This window comes from Trachymyrmex septentrionalis, unplaced genomic scaffold (genome assembly GCF_001594115.1).
Source record: "Trachymyrmex septentrionalis isolate Tsep2-gDNA-1 unplaced genomic scaffold, Tsep1.0 scaffold70, whole genome shotgun sequence".
In the NCBI taxonomy this organism is placed as follows: domain Eukaryota; kingdom Metazoa; phylum Arthropoda; class Insecta; order Hymenoptera; family Formicidae; genus Trachymyrmex; species Trachymyrmex septentrionalis.
In genome coordinates, this window is record NW_017305885.1 from 2,337,882 (window position 1) to 2,363,788 (window position 25,907).

General features: G+C 30.3%; 1 protein-coding gene across 11 annotated transcripts in view; it reads right to left on the bottom strand.

Moving 5' to 3' along the window:
* Positions 1–25,907, bottom strand: part of LOC108753696 (sodium bicarbonate cotransporter 3) — a 57,058-nt gene that overhangs the window by 2,979 nt on the left and 28,172 nt on the right. For 5 of the 11 annotated variants that reach the window (XR_001939657.1, XM_018495538.1, XM_018495534.1 and 2 more), the window contains 16 exons: positions 20,844–20,982; positions 20,143–20,362; positions 19,644–19,767; positions 18,724–18,900; positions 14,050–14,153; positions 13,301–13,486; positions 9,870–10,076; positions 9,201–9,613; positions 8,845–9,010; positions 8,447–8,605; positions 7,576–7,725; positions 7,074–7,349; positions 6,527–6,916; positions 5,233–5,340; positions 4,638–4,772; positions 994–1,178 (listed from right to left, as the gene is read on the bottom strand). Coding sequence is in view for 9 of the 11 variants with exons in the window: in XM_018495538.1 (XP_018351040.1) it covers positions 994–1,178; positions 4,638–4,772; positions 5,233–5,340; positions 6,527–6,916; positions 7,074–7,349; positions 7,576–7,725; positions 8,447–8,605; positions 8,845–9,010; positions 9,201–9,613; positions 9,870–10,076; positions 13,301–13,486; positions 14,050–14,153; positions 18,724–18,900; positions 19,644–19,767; positions 20,143–20,362; positions 20,844–20,982 (3,139 nt within the window). In the remaining 2 variants the exon portion in view is untranslated. Of the gene's footprint in view, positions 1–993; positions 1,179–4,637; positions 4,773–5,232; positions 5,341–6,526; positions 6,917–7,073; positions 7,350–7,575; positions 7,726–8,446; positions 8,606–8,844; positions 9,011–9,200; positions 9,614–9,869; positions 10,077–13,300; positions 13,487–14,049; positions 14,154–15,942; positions 16,048–17,995; positions 18,059–18,723; positions 18,901–19,643; positions 19,768–20,142; positions 20,363–20,843; positions 20,983–25,907 lie in introns of all 11 variants that reach the window. The other 6 variants (XR_001939658.1, XM_018495535.1, XM_018495543.1 and 3 more) reach the window with 5 other exon arrangements.

The following is a 25,907-nucleotide window of genomic DNA, read 5'->3' on the forward strand; positions in this document are numbered from 1 at the left end:
TTTTATTGCTTTTATATTTTTTATAAGAAATATTAATTTATTATTAAAGGTAATATTAAAATCTATGTGTAAAAAGTCAAATTCTATAAATGTGTGATCATGCTTTTATTGAAAATAATTATGTCAATTTTAAATTATATGTTCAAAGTTCTTCAACTAAATTAACTGAGAAACGATTTGATTACAGTTTAACGATTGTCTATTTGTTTTTAGTTGTCTTAACGTTTTGATTTTATACAATCATTACAATATCTTACTTGAATAGAATTTATGATGAGCTTCTATAAATATTCAACTACAAACGACCAAATAAACGAGCAAATATAAGATGTTTTATTAAAAATATTTAATATTAACTTAACATATCAATAATAAGATTATAAGAATAGACGTTCCGATTTTTACAGATTTTTTCTTCTTCAATATATTATAATTAAATGAACTTATCTATTTTGCTTGACAAATGTTTCAAATCGAAAAAAATTCCATGTTAATTATTAATTTATTGTTTGCAATTGAATTGTTCTACTGTGCAAACTTCGAGCGCTATTTATTTATATTCTTCGTTTTATTCTATAAATATATAAGCAAGATGATGAATCGTTAAATTTAAAAAAGCTTTCTCGTAAAAAATTGTTACATTTTAGAAAAATAAGATATACAATTATTTAATAAAATTTGAAAATAATATGTCAATAAAATATAAATCATATTAAAGTATCATTATTATAAATAATATAAAATGAATATAAAATGAATAGTATGACAGAAAACATAATAATATTTAAATGAACATGAAATAAATAATTTAAAAAATTATTAATTAAAAAATGATTAGATTAAATGATAAAAAATGATTAGATTAATTTCGTAAATCAAAAATTGCTTGAAAGTTTTATATAATCGACAATTTTAGTTATTTCATTCCATGTCTTATATTTTTATATAATCTCTCCAAAAAATGCATAAAATCATTCGAAATTCAATACCTACTTGATTAGTGATTTTGACTGTTTTGTTTTTTCGTTGCCTTCATTGACTTGTTGCCAGATACCAGTTTTATTCACTTCCTCGCTGATATTGATACTCGCCAGAGGAATCTTCATGATGTTCCCATTAGCTAAAGAGATCTGAATGTTCCCTGCAGGAGGTCCATATCCCGTCGTTTCATTGTGATCCTGCAGTACGAATGAAACAATAGTTTGAATCTCAATCTTGATATGTGCGACGAATTTCTATCAGGCCATGCATAAATTCAAGCGAACTTTGCGTTGCCTTCGAACTGCTGGGAAGCAGATGAAATACGTTGCTTGCCAGCATATTTTTCAGTCAATCAATTATACGATAATTATACGAGGAAGTAATAACGATCAGTCAGGGGCGTCACGTAACACTATGAATAAATTTACAAGGGAGTGACTTGGCGTGTAGATAAGTCTAACAAAGAGAAGAATGCACAATAGAAAAATCAGTGCGACGAATTTGTGATGATATAATTATATTAATTGTTTCTTTTTCTTTTTCGAGGAGAGGAAATAATTTTAATAAATAACGATTCCGTTCACCTTGAGAGTTACGATCATAATTTGTATTAATATTTTGTATTATTTTATCCGTGCATAACGGTATCAATTAATAATAATCGACATTGATATTTATATTTTGTGAGGAACTACAATACCGATATTTACAATATCAAATTAGAAACATATAATATAAATATGCAAAGGCACATTTTGACATTTGTCAATACTTTTTTCATAGTTTGATGATTGAACATCGTGCAATTATACTATGATATTGTTTTAATTGTAAGTATAAGCTGCAATATATCCTTGCCACGTAATTTGCAGAAAATTTATAACATGCTGTTATTGTATTCAATTTAGTGGCGCATGATTACTATTGAAACGCATATATCGCAATATGCATCGTTGCGTTTATTTACTGAAAAATCTCTTCAATTACAAACGGACGTAGGATGTTCGCTGAATAGTTTATTTGCGAAAAGAACATGTCGACTATATGCGACGAAACTACGGACGTGCACTTATGGTGACGTACCGATGACAGGCGGAGGATTCGACTGGCGTTTTTTTTCGTTTGCGATTTCCGTATTGATATCTCCGTGTTTGTCCGGCTTGTGTGATTTCTTTCAGTCGCTCTCTCATTTTCTCTCGCTGAATCGTCACTTTCCTCCGTGAGTCATGGTGTGCTTCCGTTCAGTTATTCTGTCTTTAATTGTATTGTTAACAACGAACGCACGCAATTGGCTGTTACACGGTGCAACGCTTCACTTAATCACTCGCTCGCGTTAAGATAATTTTAAAAATATTGTTTTCCTTTTACTGATATTATTACCGTACCGTATCATACAAAAAAATTACACATAATAATGATTATACTGTTTTAGGCATATCAAATTTTAGCCTTTTTCTTTATAAGATTACGAAAAAAAAAAAATTGTTCTTTTGTTGTTAATTTTTAAACCAAAATAAAAAAGAAATTAAGTATTAAAATAACAGTTAAACGGAAATCTTCTTTAATATTAAAGTTTTGTATAATAAATATGTAACAGTACTTTTGCAGTTTAGATTTATATATGTAAGAATTGCAATCTTTTAAGATTGCAATTCTTACATATATAAATTTAGTTTGTATATTTAAATTAAAAATAAAATGAAATGTGCAATTTAAAAAGCAGAACAATACATTAAAAATGAGATCAATTTTATAACAAGTAAATTGAGTGTTAATTATCACGAAACTTATAAGCTTATTTTATTATTTTATATTAACATAATATTTCTTTAGGGCATTCTTTAGGGCAATAAAAAATTTTGATATTTGACTATTGCGAGAGATAAGTAGGAGCTCTCAAGCAGACGAACGTGTAAATTATTATACATGAGTCATTAATTGTGTTAGGAGATACTGGAATTATAAAGAGGTTTCGTGTGTTTCGAAACAATAATGTATTTTTACATGATAAGATACGTGTACTGCGTGAACGACGGCGCATTAAATCGATACAAGAGTCTCGAATGGTTCACAGAAAAGGATATTAGCGACACGATGATATATTAAATGCAACAACACTTTATTTCGCTAAGTCGCGAATATCAATTGCGATGTGTCGATCGCTACTCATAAATATCTTCGTTGATATCATTTCGATGATAGGACCCGCTTTCTGTTTAATCAATTAACTAAGAGTATATTAAAAAATTCGCAATGTTGCGAACATGTACTCTCCCATGGTGAACTGATCATGATTTTATTTCAAACAGCTCTTTGTTTGCTGTAATGTTGGAATGTATAAATTATAGAAGAAGTGCTACATTAATTTATTCGAATGTATGAACAAAAACGATACAGTATTGCTTACCTTGCAACAATAATTTTCCTTAACTACCGTTAATAGTTTGCAATGTCGTGCTCGATACGCGCGACTATGCTATTGTACTCGTAAGAGTATTATTATTCAATTATTATTCAATTATATTACGTAATAACGAAAATTGCATTTGCTTATCTCTATCTTAAATTTGCCTAAGATTATATAACTAATATGTGTATGTATATATAAACAAAGATAATTATGTATAATTCCATCAAAGACATCATACATCAATGAAGACATCGATAAAAATTCATCGCGCGCGGTTCACCATTGAAGAATAATCTGGAAAACTTGGAGCGAATTATTGCACAAAAAATAAAATTTCGGATAGTCGCCGACTTGTTCGAAGCGCTCGCAAAAACGATCAACACTCAACACATTACTCTAATTTCGCTAACAACGATGCTATCGATAAAAACGTTTAAGATTGCGGTATCCAAAGGTCTACCGCATTCAAAAATTCAACAACGATTATATATCATAACATTTACTTTAATACTGGTCGGTCAGTACACCATCTGGATTTGAGGATTTGAAGATTTGGCACGTGTTCCGAGTGGAAGACGAGAGGATGGCTTTTAAGGCCAAGATTTGGCTCGTTAAAAAAATATAAAAATTTGCCGCATAAATGCTCGAAGCAACAATATATTATTTTCATAACATGGGTAAATTTTAAGTCGTGTTTCAAAAAATTTCTATAGACTGAAAACAGTCCATGTGCGCATTTTCGGAACGTTTTTTTTTTTATGATACCATTCTCGTCATCCTATTTCAGGCGGTGAAAAATGTCATTTGCGAAAATAAAAAAATTCTTGACCGCAAAAAGGAGCAAAGTGTTGTTTCGACGAAATAGTAAAAAGTGTGCGTTTTGCGTATAAATTATTGGTCCGTCCGTACTTTTCTTTTAAATTATCAAAGGCCAAGTTTGGCACTCTTAAATTATCTGGCGTATATATAATTATGCGCTTTAAATTAAATTATATTCTAGCCTCATATTCGGAGATCCTAAATCTTTACTCGAATCTGTTTCGCGCAACGACGAAAAACTAATTCGTTTTAGTTGACATTCGTCCGATCATTCATCATAATATACATCGTTTCTTTTACAAAGGGCGGATTCTCCAAAGTCGGAGAGAGTTATGGTGACCACGGGGCGAGCGTTCGCCACGCGATCACCTTCTGTATGCTATTTGCAACAGGTGATGGCGTTTAATATTCGTGTCGCGGTGCTAACCTCGCCGTTCTCCAGCTTACGAAGATCGTCAGCGTGTTTCTTGGTTGTTTCTGGCATTATGTCGTCGAGGATTTTCAGCTCGCGTTGCGTAAACATCAAATCCAGGGATTTGCGTATGCCAATCATTACCACGAGCTGTAAATATTTACATTATAGATTACAAAGCTATAAACATTTATATTAAGAATTATGTCCTTGAAAATGTGTCACTTGTATGCTTGCACAAAATATGTCAATTCTGAGATTAAAATTTTTAGCTTTATGGTCGCTACAATAAGAGTCTAATATTAGATGTGGACATATGTCTAATATTAGATGTTACAAGATAATTTTATCGAGATATATGTATATATACCTGACTTTCTTAATAAAATGATAATCTTCAAAGACCAACAATTTAATTTACTTTGTAAAATAATTTTTTAATAAATAAGATTGTTAATTGATTTTTTGTAATATTTGTAAATAAAAAGAATAACAGGTATATTTTTATTTAATTTTTTCTGTTTATTAAATCTGGATTAATAATTCGTAAAAAAGTTACAAATATTATTAAATTACGAATGATTTATTAATCCTTGGATTAATCACTTACCATTAAAGGAAACAGAATAGAAGTATGACTGAAGGATTTTATGAGCCACAGACAGGCAAGGCAAGCAAGTTGAATCGCAGTGAACATGTGTACGCGTTTCAACGGAACCTAAAAATATATATTTGGAATTCAAATGTTGGAAATACTGTAACTTTAGATAAAATCTATCTGATAAAATTTGATTTTTCTTTGCAATACAAATATAAATAATTATTTATCATATATTTTTGGATCCTTAACACGAATCCATTGGCTATTAATTTTAAGCAAAATGGAAACAGGCCAAAAACAATTTTATAGTCAATTTTTTTTCTAAATTTCATTAATACCACGCGAAAATATTAGTTTTTAGTTTTAAAATAAATTTTATTTTGTGTCAATATTATTTTTATTTTCAGGATATAGCAATTTGAAAATAGCTCTTTTCTAGGTAATACCTTGAAAAGGCATTTTATTTCATCTTAATACTGCATTATGTGAAAATTAAGTACTTTTGTATTTATATAATAATAAATGTAACGGATAATATATATTGGATTGTGTTAAATAAAAAAGCAATATTGATCAAAATTGACAAAATATAATATGACAGGAAGATTGTAATTTTAAATCATGGAAGTTAATAATCTTCCTGCCTAATATATTTATATTGTATTTTGTTAATTTTATATTATAATACTTTTTGATTTAGTATGATTCGATTATATTATATTAGTACAAAAATATTTATTTTTCACATAATGCATTAATTAAAATGGAATAAAATACTTTTTTCGTGTTTTTTTTTTTTATATTATATGAAAAAGGAACTATTTTCAAATTGCATTATCTTGAAAACAGAAAATTATACTGAAACAAAACAAAATGCATTTTTAAAGCTAAAAATTGATACTTTTACATGATATAATCATATTTTACATTATATATCGAAAACAATATTTTGACAAAGCTACAATGTTATAAAAATGTTTTTAAAATTGTTATTTTTTGTCTCTTTGACGGCATTTTTCTCAAAATTGTAATGTGATAGCCAATTTTGACTATCACGGATTAGTGTTCAATAGATACAAATATTATATATAAGAAATAACTATTCACTATCTTGTTGAAAAATAGTGTTGGATAATGCATTAATCAGATCAATAGGAATTATAAAAAATATTAAGAGTTTTGAAATATTTTATTAAAGTTAATATTTTATTAAAGAGAAAATATCCTAAAAGAAACAAATTTATAATAAATGCGTTTCAAGCTACTTTAAAAATATCCAAATTAGTCGAAACTATTCACTTACCTGGCGAAGGAACATGTAGTCTGGCTGATACTTAACAGGCATCAGCATTATCAGAATTCTATCGAAGAATTGAAGACCTTTTAGCGACGCGACACCCATGTACAGGAAGACACCGAACAGCACTGGCATCGGTATGTTTCTTAGCATCGGTGTTAGGAGCACTGAGCACCCGATCATCAGGAATATCAGTATGTGAGTAACTCTTTGTTCACGGACACCTAAAAACTGTGGCTTCTCGCCCGGCGCGGCGCACTCGGATTCTAATTTCAATGAATTTACATGATTTATAGAGAGGACTGTCGCTGCGACAAACCATGGAAGTCCCATTACCGAGCATATCTCGATCAAAATCGACAGGACAAAAAGATCCAGATGATACCCGCATCCTTTCTGAAAAAGCATTAATCAGATCTTTGATAGAGTTTATTATTGCTGTATTATTGCAAACTATTGTTAATTATTCAATGTATTGAATAATTAACTCTTTTTTTGCAGTCTTTTCAAATGACATCTATTGACGAGAATAGTTAGAGACATAACTGCGTACCTTTAATTTGTTCTCTTTTCTATTAACAATAACGGCCGTGATTTGCTGATCCATGAAGATCAATATAGTACCCAACAAAGCAGGAAGGAATGCCCCAATAGCACTCCACCACGGATTCCCTTCAAAAGGCCAGATTATCCATCCTCGTCCTTCCAATGTTGGTTTGAATTCCGCCGGCACTTCCAATTTCGGTGTTGGAATGCCCACGAAATGATCCAATGTGCTCATAGAGAATATCGCTATTATTACTGCAAAATCGCTTACTACTTGCCTCACCTAACGTAACATAGAAATGCCAAAAAAGAAAGCATGGTAAATGTGACGAAAATAAGATAAATTATTGAGTTTCTAATAAAAATAAAGATATGCTTATAATATATTTTTATAAGATAAGTAATAATTTTAGAATTCTAGTCTTATAACTCTTTTTTAATATTTATTTTTAGAAAAGATAAAGCTAATCTTTTATACCTTCTTTTTCAATTAAAGCATATGTTCTTACCTTTGAGGGAAAAAATAAAGCATTCTTAAAATCCTTGAGTTCTATTGATAGTAAGAACGTGCCCATGAATAGAATAATTGACATAAGGAACACGTCGGGTACATAATGTGGTATGTTACAGCCATCGCCCATCATAGTGCCATTGTAATTCTGAAAGAAGCAATAACGAAGACGACGTCAAAGCAGGAGCGAATTAGATTGCTTGAAAGATCGTATTTTCTCGTAAATTCAAAAATACCTAGTAATCTACTTTGTACGTAGGAACTTGTAATTTCTCAAGAAAATATAAGAAGAAGCATACGCGTTTGACTGTTGCGATTGAGCATAACGAGACGTTTGTGTGCTGAATGTTTTTTTTTATCAATCAAGCGAGATATCAAGTAAAGTCATCAAGTGAGCTGATATTTAAATAAAATTTGCAATTTTTATTATAACATGATGTTACATAAATAATCAAGATAAAAATTGTTTTGATAATTTTAACATAACGGGAGTGAGACCCGATTGTCTGCGTTGCTAATTGGCTAACTTAATATACAATTTTCTTTTAATTTAATAGAAAAATTTCAAATATTAGTCGCTGTGAATGAGTATAGTAATGTAGTATACGGAATGCTCCGATATAGACATATTGATGCACTTTAATGAAATTCAGATTTCAAGATGTATATGGAGAAGTGTTCTTAACAATGAGTGAATTATTGCATGTTTACTTCTCATTATTATTATTATTATTATTATTAGGCGTTAGGAACTCGAAAGCTCATTGCCGCAAATACCAAATCCCGCTACTGTTCCCGTCCCTGAGCAAGATCCCTCCATTTGTTTACTTCTCATACTGACTTTTATATTATTTTGAAAATCACATTACCTCGCAAGCTGTTTTGTCTAACATCGTCCAATTCATACTATTATAACTGGATGGCAGACTGGTATTCGGTGGTTTGCACCAGCAATCATAGTCCATTGTTTCGCTGGAATAGGTGTTTAAGGGATATTTCTTGCCGATTGAAAGCACGTTTTCGATTGCCTAGAATGTACTGATACACTTAATACATATAAGATATATTAAACAGATAATTATATAAAAAATATAAACGCAACTTTCGCTTAAATAATCAAATGCATAGCATTAATTTTTTTATGATTAAATAATATGTTTTTTAAAACGCTTTCAATATCGAAAAATATAAAAAGAATTGATAAAAAACTTAATAAATTAATGTTGTATCTAGTTTACACTGGATACAGCAATACGATTATTTTTACCTTATAGATAAAAATGAAGGCGATGAGGGTGGCAAAATTTTCCTCCGTAAATCGAGTAATATAACAAACGCAAGCACTTGCGTCAAGAGCCACGAGAATCATCAAAATCATGGACATCCATGTACCGATCCAAAAACGGAAAGACATGTAACTCCAGTCGACTTTTCTGCAAAAATAATGATCTGATCAGATTATTTTGGAGAAAGAAAGTGTTAATAAATAAGATTCTATTTTACGCGTTCAGTGACTGTATTTTTTAAAGTTACAATATAATCAAATGCTAATTAGTTATACAAAGTAGTAAAAATTTTGTAGGAGTTAGTTGAAATGTAGATAGATTATCTATCAAGACTCACTTGCAGAATTCGTAGACAATCGTCTCGAAAACTAGAACCGGGCCGGTGGAACCAAGTATAGTCAATGGCTGACCAGAGAAGAAGCCATATCCAATGCCGCAGACGAAACCGGAAACTAGCGATTCCATAGCAGCCATGTTTTTTCCGGTAGCCTCGCTGAGGAGGCCACCAAAAGTAATGATGGGTGACAAGCAGGCGAAATACAAGAAAATAAAAGACGCGACGCATTGAAGTGCAAAGGCATCCTTGAAATCGGAAAAGTAAAATGGACCTTTTCTTTTAACATCATTAATCAGACCGCCGAACAGTCTACCGGTTCTCGAAAGGCCGGATTCCTCCCTTAGCTTTTGTTCATCAGCTTCTTCGTCGAACTCTTCCTTAGGCTTTTCCTCTTTGGGTCTCTTTCTGACTTCCTGAAAACATAAAATCAAGCTGCGATTAAAGTGATGAATACTTTCCATAGACTTATATTTTTAAAAAAACATCAAAATTGATTATAATTTTGATTGTTTCAATTTCAGTATTATGGACACACGCAAGAAAGAATTTTTCTTGTCACATTCTATCGCCGATAAAGATAGAGATTATTTTTATGCGTTTAATTATGTAATATCGAGATCTGAACTCATAAAGATTATATCACTTCTTCCCTGACAAGACTATTCTCACCTGCGATGGTATAGCGGCTGGCGGTTCTATTCTGATTGCTGGATCCCATTCACCGGGTGGTAATACCGTCACGGCATCTAGGAACTCATCAATACCAGCTAAGAGATGATTTCTATTTTTTGCCTTGTAAGCTACGTCATGGAAGACTTCGTCGGACATCAAGGTCGCCATAGCTCGACCAATCTCATGGAAACCGGAAATCCCACCCTAAAAGTGACCCACCTTTATTTAGAAACTAACTAATTTTATAAATTCTTATAGATATATATATTTCGTGTATTGTTTAATGTAATTTTAATATTGTTATATATATTTTCTCCATCTACTCTTTTTTTTTATTATACTTTAATGATTTATTATAAAATATTATCATAAAAAACAGCGTATTAACAAGATTAATAATTATTGCATAACTTATCGTGAACAATTACTTAATACAAAATAAGATGAGGTGAGGTGAAACGTTAGGGGTTTATAAGAACCTGTGAAGATTATCACTCGCGTGTAACGCGCGAGAATAACCAGTATCCCTGTTCATCGATAAATAATTTTTATCACAAAGATAGTATACCTATACAATCTAAGAACTGATATGACGTAAATTTATTTTTACTCAAAAAAGAAAGACGTCATCAAAATTCGATTTGATGCTTTCAGGTTTATCATTAAAACATAGAATAGCCTCTCATATCTACGTGTGCAAAAATGATATCAATAATTCATAGAGTAACTCTGGCAAATACGCCGCACTGGGATTTACGTCGCAGAAGTCAGAAAAAATAGAAGGAGTGGGGATAATTTTCCCGCAACTACTCTGTTATTCTGTTTGCCTTTACATTATATATAATATTAGTATTGAGTTATGATTTCAGCTTCTTACTGTTAATATTAATGAAATTATTATGAGTTTGAATCGATTTGTCATAAGTAGCGCTATCATAAATTATAATCTACATAAATAAATGATTACTATAGGGTGTATAAAAGACTTAAGTGGTTATTTTATGCATACGTGTAGAGAAACAAGTAAAGCAAAATACAAGTGCTTTGCTTTCGTATTCTTTGTTTAGTTTGTCTTTTATATCTCATCTGTTTAGGATATACAACATTTTTAGCGGGTGGGATTTATGCCCAAAGCATACGAAGCATGAATTCAGTGCACTGAATGCAATAAACGCGGTACATGAAATATGTATCTCATATCATAACATTTGTAATATATATAGGAAGATTTTAATTATTATTTATTATTTCATATACATATTTTCTCATTCTTATTCCTTAATAAAACTTTAAACGCATTTTATAAGTTAGTGTCATTTTACGTCTCATTTTTATACATTATTTGTAAATTTTTCATGAGCCGTACATATCCCCCTCCCCTCTCCGTGTGAGTAACCATATATCCCATCCTTACATACAACAAAAATGCAAGGGTTTCAAAAAGTTCATTTTTTAATACGAAAAATAAATATTTCAAATTTCTAATATTTTTTTCATAATAGACACTTTTTATTATTTTTATTTAATGTTATTTAACGTTATTTAATATCATTAAAATTTTTGGTAATATTAATTAATATTTTACTTGAGAATTTTACCATCTTTTTTTATTATAAATTTTTGAAAATTTATTAATAAAGTGATATATATATATATATATAAATTAACATTTCTTATATTCATTATTTAAAAAATATTTAAATTTAAACCATGATTAATGGAAAAAACTGTTTTCAGAAAATAATATTGTTACATGTAAAAATATTATATTTATAAAACATGTTAAGATCACAATAATGTAAAATCGCATTTACGTGAAAAATAAATTACTTTACATATAGATCTCTCCAGATAATCATCAGCGGACGCATACGTCCGTCGATTATCTCGAGGGATCTAGTTTGTGAATATTTACTATGTATAAAGTAAGTTATTTTTCACGTAAATGCGATTTAAATATACGCTATTGCGTATTTGCATGCTATTGTTAGGGAAAAATAAACAGTGCAAGTACTACTTATTAAAGATTTAATTACTCCGCTATGGAAAAGATGACCTTCTCGTGTCTCAAATTGGCATTTAGGTATGCATACATAGTATTCACATAAAGTGAAAACCTTGCGCAGTTTGGACTAGTTTATTCCGTTTTTAGGTCTCACTTATGTTATTCGAGCTTGAGTGTGGTGGAAGATGATTGTCTGTGATAAGCCATTGATATAACTATAATAGTCGAGTAAAGATATTGATTCGTGCAGACAATCGACGATTTAAGACAAAGTCGGAGAATTCGTTAATGATTGCTAACGAATTTGAATATACAGCAATTTTATTTGATAGCCCTATAGCTGGGAATTATATTTACATTACGTAATTTATTTATACATTACGTTGATATTTTAATATTTCAAACATAAAATTTCGGACTCGCGTGTACTATACTTCTTCCGAACTTTTTTGAACATAGTAGTCTCCAAGGAGATCACCTGATATATACTTTCAAATGTATATAGCGAAGTAAACAAGTTAGAGTTTTAAAAATAGTAATAATTTTATTTTCTTTGTTGTAGAAAGCTATTTCTCTTAAGAACTTCAATTGCTATTTAGTTTAACGACGCGTTTCAATATTATTTTGAATATCGATAGGTCTATGAAAAAATTGTTTTACCGTCGTTTAAATAAAAAGAAAGAAAACAGGTTATATTCATAATATATTGATTATATTCACAATATAATGATTATATCATAATTATATCTATAATAAAAATATTTTAGTGAAAAAATCAAGAAGAAGAGGTTTGTATATAAGATAAATAAATATTAATTTTTGGTCGGGGTTTGAACAAAATTTTATATTTAATATTATCCAAGCCAAAGTTCGAACTTAGATCTATTATTAAATATTTCTCGAATAAATTCCTTATAGATGAGATAAGTATTAACATCAATAATATTATTTTGATTATTAATTTGATAACGTGATTCTACATTTTCAGATTTTGATAAAACTGTGTTTTAAGATAAAATAATAATCAACATGTGCTTTAAAAGTGAGAACACGAAGTATATATAAACATGCAATACACAAAATTCACAAAATTTATTAATAGGCGTAATTGACTAAAAATGTCAATATTTATCTTATGTTACATATATATTAGTATTTGTTTATTTATTAAAAGGTTTGCAGATTTTATTGAAATTAAAAAATGTGATTTTTAGTTTATTTATTTAGTCTATTTTATATGAGATGTTAAAATAAAATATATCATACATATAGTAAAATCACTTTTCATCACAGCAATTATAAATCTAGCTGATGCGCAAACCTCAAAGAAATGATGCTTCAAGTAGGTCGAGATTATAACTCTCTTTTCATTTTTACATTTAATCCCATCTCTACGTATAAGTCGCGATAGCAGCGTTCTTACCATGGGTCCCAAGAGGACAAAAATGAATCTTGTCGGAACAGGAACTTCTGTCAGATCCCCCATTATTCCAGCTTGGCTTAACCGGATGAATGCGGACAAAGTCTTGTCGAGAAAATCGACTTCACCTACGAGTATGTTGCTTGCCTCAGCGCCAGCTGGTATTTTTCTCATAAAGTGCGTATTACCCTAATGAAAAAGTGAAGTTTCTTGGATTAAACTGCTCGCAATACAAAAAATCAATCTTGACATTAAAAGGAAAAAATTAGAATAAAGCCTCTTTACTAAAGCACTGCTAAAAAAATTAAGCGATTCTTTGATTAAGTGTTTTGTCGGATATTAAAAATAATGGAAAGTAATTAGCTAATTATTATGGCTACGTTCAGTTTGAGCAGTCATAAACTGTGAGCTGTATTCTATCTTTATCACTAATTACATGCGGCAAAAAGATAAAATAAAGCGATTATATAGCGTGAGCGTTAAAACCGAACGCCTATGATAATTGTATTAAGCCTTTACGTGCATGAGGCTAAATACATTACGTGTACGAATATCGTACAGATTTACAACTTTTAATTATACAATATTTAATTCAATATTTTACAATAATTTAAAGATTATTAATATAATAATATAAATATTATAATTATAAAATTCTCATCATATTACATAACTATCATGCTGAGATTACGCTAAATTGGAAAGATCTAATTCCTCAAGAATTTGATTATGTGAATAATATATTTACGAACCTTGTGATTAACGTCTCCGTTTTCTAAAGCGGAGGAGCTGTGATTTCTGCTGATAGACACGCTGCTGGGACTCCGATCCATGCCGTTGCTGCCTGGTTCTTGGCCTGAAAGAGATCTAGCTCACTATCATTTTTACACACAGTTTGAGTAATAATCCCTGTCAATAGCATGCAATGAGGAAAATGATGGCTTTCATCCGCCTATGGGTCATTAATCCTCCAAAATGCGCACGCGAGACAGATTGCAATTTGTACAGCTCGAATTTCACGCGCCACGTCATTTGCACGAATTCACCTCTGCGATAGAACAATACGCGTTCCGCTTTAAGACAATTTGTCACAGGATAGAAAAGAGCAAACACGTTAACAACAAAATCATTCATCAAATCTCCGCGAAAACTTATGACTTTTCTTGATTAATTCAAGCTGTATATTTTCAAAATAACAGGAAGTCGGCTTAGAGCCGAATTTTTAGAAAAAAATCTTTTTTAAATTGTTCCTTTTATACACGTGAAATTTGCTTATAAATTCAAATCAAAACTTTTTACTTTGGTAGAATTAATGTGAGCTTAGAATATATCAAAACTTTATTAAATTAAAATGCGGTAATAATAATATTGTAATATTAAATGTACAATTTATAACATTTATTAAACACATATCAATCCGCGTTTTGTTTGAACAAAACTGTTCAAGATTTATCCTTTAAAAAAAATCACAAAAGCAGCATTTTATGTAAATAAATGTAAAAATGTTTATTGAAGATATAGTTTTTCATCAATAATTCATAGATATTAATGATTTTTAACCGATAAAATGATATTGATTTCTGTATATTTATAATCACAAGTAATAATTCAATATTCACGGTTTTGTCTTAGTAGCATTATGTTGCAATTTTATATTATCTTTGAGTTTTATCAATTAAACATGCTATTTTGCGAAACAAATTATCATTCTCAAATTCTCATCAAAAAGAGAGTTAAACCTTTTACATATAAATATCCGTTTAATTATTTAATAGAATTCAAGCGTCATCCAAAAGAGATACATATTATCAGTTATGAAATAGAGATGGATTTTAAGATTATTAAACCAATATTGATTGCGCGATAATAAAAAATCACATTAATTTATTTATAATTCTAAATCGTTTTTTTAATATTAGCATACCCAATCAATGTCGCTCGATTTATTCGATTGTGTAAATCAAATGAACGTTTGATCGAAACCTACTATACTTAAAGTAGCACTTGACCTTTGCATCAAATGTTAGTGACGATCACTAGTGATTCTTTGTAAGGATAACCTTATTATAAATTTTTCTGAAACTTTATCATATTGAAATAATACAAACTCCACTTTGTAATTTGATATTCCTCTGTAATTTTTTAGATATTTTAGATTTTTTGATTTTTCAATTGAACAGAAGACCGCTTGGAAATACAATATCTGTTCAAACATTTCTCGATTTGTGACATTTAATTAATCTGTTATATTCTTCGGCAGTTATTTAAATTTAAAAAATCCTTAGATTATTTTTGATAATAATTAATATTTCTATCATTAATTTCTTAGTCGAATCTTCTTTCTACGAGTAATTTTAAGAATTGGCAAGAGGCATAATGATCTGGCGCAATTTGTAAATCGGCCACCATTATCCGAAATATGGTAAAGATAATTTATAGCAAACGACAAAGTTTGTTAAGTCTTCCGGAGTTCCAATAACAATCCATTTCGATCTCACAATGGTTTCTCGTTTGTCGAGCACGACATGGATAATTGCTACTGCAGATTAATCTACTTATACGTATGGAACTTCACTACGGATTAATGCAGCTCGCGAGTATAAAGGTGTGTATGAGTAGAAAGCAAGCACAGAAAAGCGGTTTACCGGGATTGCCGGGTATCGCAAGGAAGCGGCTACCAGCATTCAGCGCTGCTCCACTGCCCTGACTTGTTGCGCCGGCGATCGCCGGAGCGGAATTCGATTCCTCCACTAAAAATGAGCATGAAACACAACACCAGGATCGTCTTTTATTTACAAAGGAAGGTGCGAGAAGGAACAAAGGATTCGCCACCATAATAACTCGCGATCACTTTCAACTCGAAATCGCTTAAAATGTATAATAAAAACGATTTGCATATACATATATCGTCCATTTTTCATCGCGAAAATAACCCTTCAGGATACAGGATAAATCGTTAGTCGAAATTAAAAATAGTTTCGTTAGTATACACCAGAGATTTAAACTCAATCTGAAAATTTAATCTGAGAAAAGATTGTCGCGTGCAAACAAACAGCCTGATTCCGGAATATTCCATGTACATGAGTACACGTGCCGATTGCAATATTACCGTGGGGAGAAAATTATACATGCAATTATTTTTATTTTTATATAGAAAATACACGCAAAATATCAGGGGCGTGGCGGTGGTAAATATGTTACAAAATCTCTTTGTGCGATTTTACCGCACGTGCGTTTCATCGCATTGTTGATGCTTTAACTTCGCTTCATTTGCATATATTCGTCAGTAAGTTTCGCGGCAGTCGCAAAGCACAAAATGGCTCACGAACCCTCGACATTTAGAAGGTATACATAAACAATAAAACGCTTCATTAATTAATAAAGAACACAATAACGTAATATTTCATTGAATCACACGGTCCATTGAATGCATTCAACGCTATATATTGCACTTATCGTAAATCGCTTTTTAACCTTGAAGTCTTAAAGTATATATAACTTAAAATGTATAACAAACCAAAAAATTGTTATATTTTTGCAATAATTCACAATAATTTACTTTTTGCTCTAATTTTCAATATTTATTTTCTTTCTATAAAACATATGCGTCTTAAAATATAACATTAAAAAAATCGTATTTTTGCTTTTTTGCAGGTTATAAGGAGAATGGATTAATGTTAGGATACTGAAAAGAGATTAGTCGATTATAACACTGAGAACTATAAATGCACAATAATGAATGTATAGTAGACAGGGTTTACATCGAGTTACGTGCACTTAGTAAGATCACATAGAAAGATCCATGCCTCATGATTGGAATTATAAATGTTGGCCTACATTATCAACGAAGGAACGTGCATGTTGATTAATGGATAATGAGACCGCGAACGATAAATTGTAGTAACGTCACGTATGATAGGAAGTAAACCCGTCATTCGCAAATATATTACAATTCTCTATATTCGCATCATACATTTAATATCACTATCTGGTCTTATTTGCTTAAACTGAAGGGTGATAGTCAATATCAATACAAAATGGTAATTAGGCAGCCATATTTAATGCCAGTGAGAATACAGATTATGGGTAACCACAATCCACTTCTCATATTGCTGTAACCACATTAGCAACCGCATAATCAATTTCAATGTGTATTGCGAATGATCAAGATGTGTCTAATATTCGAGAGATAGAATTGAGCATAGTAGTTGTGGCTAGAATAGGTCAGACGCGTATCTACAGTGTAGTTGACATTTACACTCTTGTCGATAAGGACACGTATAATTTGTAGAAGTAGTTATTTCTGGATTAATATCTGACTGTTCGAATCAATGATATGTAAAAAAAAACTATCAAACCGTTACGAAATTTTGAATCTGTGCGACATCTATTTTGCCAGATTACCCGGAATTCTCGTTTCGCGCAAGAGGCTGCTGTGTCCTTACAGTTGAAACTCTTGTGCATTATAATAAAAAAATAATTACAGTTCCATCGACATAGTTGAAATAATAGGAGACAGGATTGACAAGAAACCGAAATGAGTTTCGTCGCGCGTCGATCACGAGCCTATATAATAAGACACGTGATAAGACACGAAAGATGAAAAGAGAAGAGACTTTAGCATAAACGGAAGATAAGTGAGAAGTAAAATTTTGTGCAGATTCGTAGAATCGAGAGTAAACTATCTGGCAAGCTAACCTTTTAGCGGACACATCGCGAACCACGTCGTGAATCCCACCACGTGGGGTATGCCAAATTCGTCTGACAAAAGAAAAGAAACGATGGTAAGTTACAAATTTTCGACCGGCTTGAGCTCCGGAGCACGAAGAGGGTGACTCGATGAAGGCGATGAGCAGTCTTGATGACGCCAAGTATTTCACATTGACAATCAATTAGCAAGACAATCACCAAGAAACATCAGGCAGTTGGGGAATGACCATGATGGCTTGTAAATCCAATGGATCGCGGACGGATCCAGCGACAATCGAGATTGCCTTGATCCTCGCTTGATCGGCACGCACTAAGACACACAATCCAATGATACCAAGTTATAGCTAAAAGTATCGCTTGCCTCCCAAATTCATATAATCATAGATTATCATTCTAAAATTTTAAAATTTTATCCTTAGCGTATTTAATTAAAATAAACTTTTCAAGAATTATAATGTTCTATATCCTTATTGGCATATCAGGATGTAAGCCTATTCAGTTTATCAAATCACTAATCTCTCAGGATCGAAGTTGCAGAATTAGACTTGCCAATGCTTTTAATTTCACCAGCAGTAAAAACACCCTAGCATTTGCGAAGCAATCGATACACGCATGTTGTAATTGTTAGTGGGTTGTTCCATTGGGGTGTGGTTAAAAAAGCGACGAAAGCACCGCAATCCAAGGCTGCTTAGCGGATGAACTGGCCTAAGTTGTACCTGGAACCAGAAGGTACGGCCCTTTGAGGTCTTTCGCCTCTTTCGACAGCGGAGCCATGTTCGAGTTCGGACAACTGCTGCTGCGAGCCACGGACGGTACGTAAGTATCCTTCGGATCACGACGCTCCTGCAAATCTGACGTCAACAACGCATGCATACCACATGAACAGTCGCTATCTGAAAATGTCGATTGTGTCGTACGTGTTTTAACAAAGTTAGCACACCCTAGGACCCTTGGACCCGACTCTTTCGTCTCGCCACCGTCATCAGGGTGGTCTTCAACGAAAATGCAGGTGAAAATAAAAACAAAATTGGATTAGAAATTAAGAGAAATTAAATTAAATCAAGCTCTTAATGACCCGAAATGTCAAAGATTATTGAAAGAAAATTAATTTGTAAAATAAAAATTAAGAAATAAAATAATTGACTTTAATATTCAGCCTCAAATTAAATCATTTATTATTATTATTATATATTTATTTAAACATTATTTCGGACCATTATGAGCCTATAAAATAATAATTAAATATATTAATTTAAATAATAAAAATTATAACAAGGGATATAGGATATATTATCTTGTTTAAGAATTAATAATAATTGTAGTGTTTATTACACCATTTATCATATAATAAATTTATTAAACAAAATTTATTTATTATTAAATGAAAAACAAAATACAATTTAGAAGAAATGGCAAATTAAATATAAATATAAAATAAAAAAGGGAAAGCGCATGTGAAAAAGGACACGTTAGGTAGGTAAACGGGTTGGTGCTAAACGCTGAGACAATCTGTGTTTTTCTGAGCGCCTATGTGCCTGATATTAAAAATATTATGTACATTATTTGTGTAGAGTCATCGGCAACCTGTCGAAAAGTAATTTATCGATACTGTGAGAGAAAGTAACGTGAAACTTACTCTTTGAGGAGGAATGATTGCGTCCTATCTCAGCTAACGATCTTATGATCGGTAACTTCGACATGTTATTGTCTTTACGTCTTTCGTGTTGATGCCGATGTCGGACAAGAAGGGCTTCTCTCACCTGAAATGATATTATACTCTGTCTGGTCGTTTTATTAGAGGTACACGTGTGCCTAACGTGCCAAAGTATTGATTTACAGATCAAAAATATGAGGAATAAGTATAGATAAATCATAAATCTTTCAGTTCTCTTAAATCAATAAAGAGTGACATTATTTTCCATCAGCGGTAACATTACCTTTGTGTAATCAATTTAGTTCCTGTCTTAACGAGATATGAATGAATTTTATATATATGCGTTATATCAATGGCGAAATGTGAGGATTATAAATGTATTTGTGATCTATTTAAGGATATCGTGGTAAAACTTTTCACTTCAATAGGACAGATATTTAAATAATTTTCTTCTCACGCGTATACATTGTTGTATTCTTACCTTCTCTCGTAATTCGACTAACAGTACTTCTTTATTAATCATATTATCGAGAACAAGATCAGCTATTTGTTCTAAGCTGCCTGCTTCCATATCGAGCATGACGGTCCCGTTTAAAAGCAGGCTCCTTAACTCAAAGAGTGAGTGCAGTGATAAAGTGGCAACATGAGGTTTGCTCCACCTATTGCCACCTTCTTCAACATCTTCCTCGAACTTGATCCATCTATGTGATCCATATTATATTTGTACATACAATATTTGTATATGTACGTATAATATAATAAATTGCGATATTTCTTTATAAAAATATTTTGTATTTTATTTTAAAGATAAAAATAAAAATCTCAGTTCTTTTAGTCTTTTTTTGAGTTAAAAGTTAAAAGTTGAAATATAGTATGTATAAATTCAAAACGCTTTTTGATCTGTGCTTTCAAAAAATTATTATTACAGTATTTTATACATAAAAACTTTTATCCTTGTGTATTATTAATATTTTAATTATTTATTTTGACGTACTCAAAGAATTACAATTATACGTATTTTGTTATGACTGTTCCGCATACGCAGAACCGAATAAATTAGATATTATTTTATGGATACTATTGTGGAACGGATGGTTTCAATGCGTAATATCAATGCGTAAACATATTCTCGCATTTCAAAAGGTTAAAATTGACAAAGTGGAATTGCAATTCGACTTTTACCTCGCTGTTTCCTTCCATTCCATTTCATCGCCATCCTTGACGAGCTCCTCCATTTCCGAGAACAACGGATGCGATTCGTGTGCATCATCACCGACTTCCTCGCCAAGGATAAACTGCACTCTCTGGGCTGGTGGAGTGACTAAACAATTGTGCAATAAGGCGTGAATTACCAATTTCAAAGCCGTAATCGGTAATAAAGGTATGTGTGGTGCAAGAATATATACAATATTCAAACAGAGAGGACATACATTTATATTAGAATATATATGCCAAGTATAACAAGATATAATAAATGAGAAATTTGTTTTAAATGACATCGTTTACGAAATGTTCAGCTAAATGTGATTGAAAAGTTGATAATGCAAAATACATACAATATTATAATATTATAACAGCAGACATTTTGGTCTCAATTTTGTATTATTTACATTATTTATCAAATAGAGATTAAGAGTGACAACTCTTTTACGAGAACTTGAATGTTAATCAGAGATAAACAACAAATTATTAAGAAAAATCGGTTATTCTTATTTACGTGCAGAACAGTATGCAAGCAAGTAAACTATCAATTTCCATGCCATGTTCTATTTTATTCTTTGCGCATCTCAGCGAATGAATGTAATGTTCAGAAAGAAACGTTGCATAAATATCTATATAAAAGAGAAACTAGATTGTTTGTCTAATAAAATATCTATAAAGTCTATAAAGATAAGATAAATTCTTATATGTCTAAAAGAATTGTAAAAAAATTGTGAAACAAAATGTTCAGATGAAGAAACAAGGTTTGGCGAGGACTAAGAGATGTCACCACAAAATTTAAGTATCCGATTACTTGATGTCAATTAAACTTAAATAACGAAAAAAAGGGACAGAATTTCATTTTCGAAACATCTTTTGAGTACGGTCACGTCAAATTCAAAGCGAAATGAAAGGAAGTTGACGTTGATCGATCGATCGACAAATAGCGTAAAATGTATAGACGTATTATGTGTATGAACGTATGTATACGCCATGATAGATGACGCATGCATATTAGAAAGATTTTTTTAAAAGACACATAGAAAGCAGAATGAAAAGATAGAAATCTTCTGATTAAAACAATTGTGTAACCTGTTGTGTAATGTAAGTCAATATAACTAGAGTTGGGTAAAATACTATTTTATAAAATAGATAGCAGGGGAAAAAGCTATTCCATAGCCCCGACCTGTTCTATAACTATCGCTGATATAAAGAAAGACTTTAAGGTCAATCAATTATTATATACTGACCTATAAGGTCTTATTACAGGATTATTTAAAGCGTTATCTATATATATAAATATTTTTCATAATATATTATATTTTTAAATGTTATATTTATTTTAGTAATATTTGTTTATAACTTAATTATTTTGTACTTTAATTTTAAAACGAGAAAAATAAATACAAAAAAATTAATTTATTATTCAATTATAATAACTATTATAAATTATAAATCTCCTAAGCTCTATTATATCTGGTACTCAATAATACGTAATGACAAAATTTTTTAAATACTCAATTGTCATGAGCGATGTATTTACTCGTTTATTGTAGCATAGTAACATTAACTCGACGTTTATATCCCGCAAATGTGGAAATAGCGGTCTTACCCTCCTCTGAAATTATATATGTGTTGTGTCGTGCGTCGTCAAAATTTCGGTACCGTTCGTACATCCCACAAGATTGTAAATATTTATTTTTAACCTGTGCATTGCGTAATCGAATCATTATACCTATCATAATTTACACCGGACACCTGCAGAATTAATAAACGCGCTCGTTGCAACGCATGGCGAGGCACTTATGTAGGTACAAATGCGTTCGATAACATCAAATACAATCACGTTTATATAACAGTAATGAACGGATCAAGACGACGTCTGTGTGATATACAAGCTACTTATGTCTGATAAATGTTGATGCACGTAACGCGATTATCGCAGACATCTGAAACATTGTTAGGTTTAAAATCTAATCAAGATCGTTATTTTTCGCGGAACATGATCTTGATAAAAGCATCATCAGCAACTAATGCCTCGTTGATACCTCGTGCGCAAATGGTGGCATAATAGCGAAGACGTGAGATTATTCAACGAGAAAACTTGAAGGATCGTATTGCGTTGCGGGATACACGAACGATCTCGCGTAAAGTATTTGCATCACATAAAGGAGCCTCGTATGTATGCATAAGGGTGGCTTACATATCATCTCGCCGGCGGGGTCGCAGATGCTAGCGAGACGACCCCTGCGCGCCATCAAAAATTGTCCTGCAATGTCAACGGCGATACCGTGATTCGGACTAAAGGAATATTGATTTTCGAGAGAATTTGCGTCGAATCTTTTTAGATTATTGACATACAAGATGAGCGGATTAATTAAACAAAAAACAAAAATTCGTCTTTCTGCAGAGAAAATTATTTAATTCTTTTTATAGTTAGGTATTATTTGCTATAATAAAACATTGTTATTATCGTTGGTCTATCATTTGTGTTCTCAATTAGAAAGAATCACGAATGTAAGCACGAGAATTGTGGTATTGATTTAGCTTATAGCTGTTCTTGATGAAGAATATTTTAATCACTTGTCTCTCAAAACATACACGATGTTTACTAAAGATATGATTGGATATTGCGATGAAAAGTGTTGACAAACGTATTGATTAAGTGTATCTTGAATATTTCTCATCATTGATATGTGCACATAAAAGGAATTTATTTACTTTAATTTTGATAAATATTATAGTTTACATCAAAGCCGTGTAACGCTTCGCTAAACTTCCATACTTAATAGCTTTCTCAATATTCTGGTAACTGGCATTTCTAGCACAAACAGGAAAAAATACATCAGACTTTTAAAAGTTGTGCTTTCCGCAATTTGTATTTTATTACATAATATATATATATTTATATATATAAAGTATTTTTTTAATATACGATATATAAAACTTTACATCTTAAATTATGTTAATAATATGTTAATAATAGATAAAACATAACTTTTTTTTACCTATCTAAAATAATTAAATAATGGACAAAGGAATTTTTATTTGACATTATTTCATTTTTCCTCTATTATTATCTGTTATTAATTTATTAAGTTTATGATCTTTATATGATGTGACTTTCATATTTACCTTTTTTCTAAATATTTTTTAATATTGATCAATGAGTGAATTAAATAATTGATTATTCTATGTAGAATTTAAATCTATTATTTATGATTTTTTTTTATTAATATAAATCGATTTTTAAAATTTTGCACAAAAAAATTTTTAAATTTACGTTAAATTTTTACGTTTAATTAAAATTTAAGATCCATCGCTAAACTAACTAAAGAATAAACGAGTTAGTAACTAATATAACAAGATTCTATAAAGTTATGAAGATCCTTCGATATTATATAAAATAAGCTATACCTATCTATAAGAGAAATCGAGTGACTTGAGATCTGATATTAATTGATTCAGTCTGCAGTAGTAGAAATTAATATATGAACTGAGAAATAGAAATAATTTATTTCAGCATTTTCAGGAAAATATTTAAGTCTAATATGAACAAAATTTTTATTAAATGGATAATACAATATTTAATACTTCAAATCTATTTAATATGTCTCAACATCTATTTAATATGTCTATCAGTTTTAATTTTAATATTCTATGTTTTTTGACAGAAATAAATTTTCGATTTCTTTTTATAAAATATTTTTTTAAACGTCATTCCTTTTTTGTTGTTAGTTTTTAAAGTTTGAGTATATAAAATGATGTCATTATTAGCATCGCAATGATACATTCTAAAGATTGTGCATCTAGTGTTTTTATTGGCACTGAATGTATATTCTTTAGTATTTATTAGCCATTGTAGATACGAAGATATTGTAAGTAAATAAAATGATATTGCGGTCAAATCATGAACGCTTCGCTGCGACAGAAATTAAATGGATAGTGCTATAGATAAGAAATTACAATGATGGTTTTATCTGCTTTCTCAAGAAATCCATTTTCTGAAGATGTAGTTGTAATGAGTGTTTGTTCCGTTTCATCGACTCTTGTCAAGCAAAATATATATATATATATAACACAAAATATATATTGTATATCAAAATAGATACATCTTCGTAAAATAGAGAACATAATAATAGATACTTTTCTTATATGTTCAATCTCATTTCTTGTTCTTTTTAATTGGAAGATTTGTATTTAAAAAAATGAATATATCAATACAAAATTATATTTGAATTAAAAGTTAAATATATTTCTTTTTTGTGATTATTTTTTTTCTTTTAATTTCTAGAAATTTGATTAATTTGTAAATAATTTGCACAATATTTATTTACAAATATATCTAATTAATTGAGAACTCTTTTGATATGCAAAAAGCAATATGTTTTCGTTTCACTTAATAGAAACGTTCAAAGATTTGACTTGAGAGAAAAGTCGCGCCTTGAAAACCTGACGATCAATATTTTCCAAGAATTTTCTCATCTTTATCGTGTTTTACTCATTACAAGTGATAACTTGATCAACTATTTTAACATCTTCTAATTTTTCAATAAAATGTACTTCATGACAAATCGTCCTGATTTTATCTGATTTTAAGCATACTTTACTTTACTCAGAAGTATCCGTTAAAGAGTCTTTTAATGTGCTATTAAATTACACAAAGATCTTTTGATGTATCAAGTTAAAGCTATAGAAAACATAAAACTGTTTGTAAATTAATATACAAACACATTTTATTTGGAACAATATTAACTTGATTATCTAAAATAAAATACTTAATAATAAAAAGTCAAATTTTATGAGAAAATTGATAAAAACAAATTTTTATCAATAAAAGGTCAACTCGACACTTTTTTTTTGCATAATTTGTGTACTAATTTTATAAAAATTGTCTGAAATTATTATTTAATGTCCTATATTTATATTATCGTTATTTTAACATAAAATACAAAGATATTATTTCTTTCCCATAAGACTTTTTTTTATTAAAGATAATAAATTATTACTGATAAATTAATATAAATCTTTATGCTAATATATATA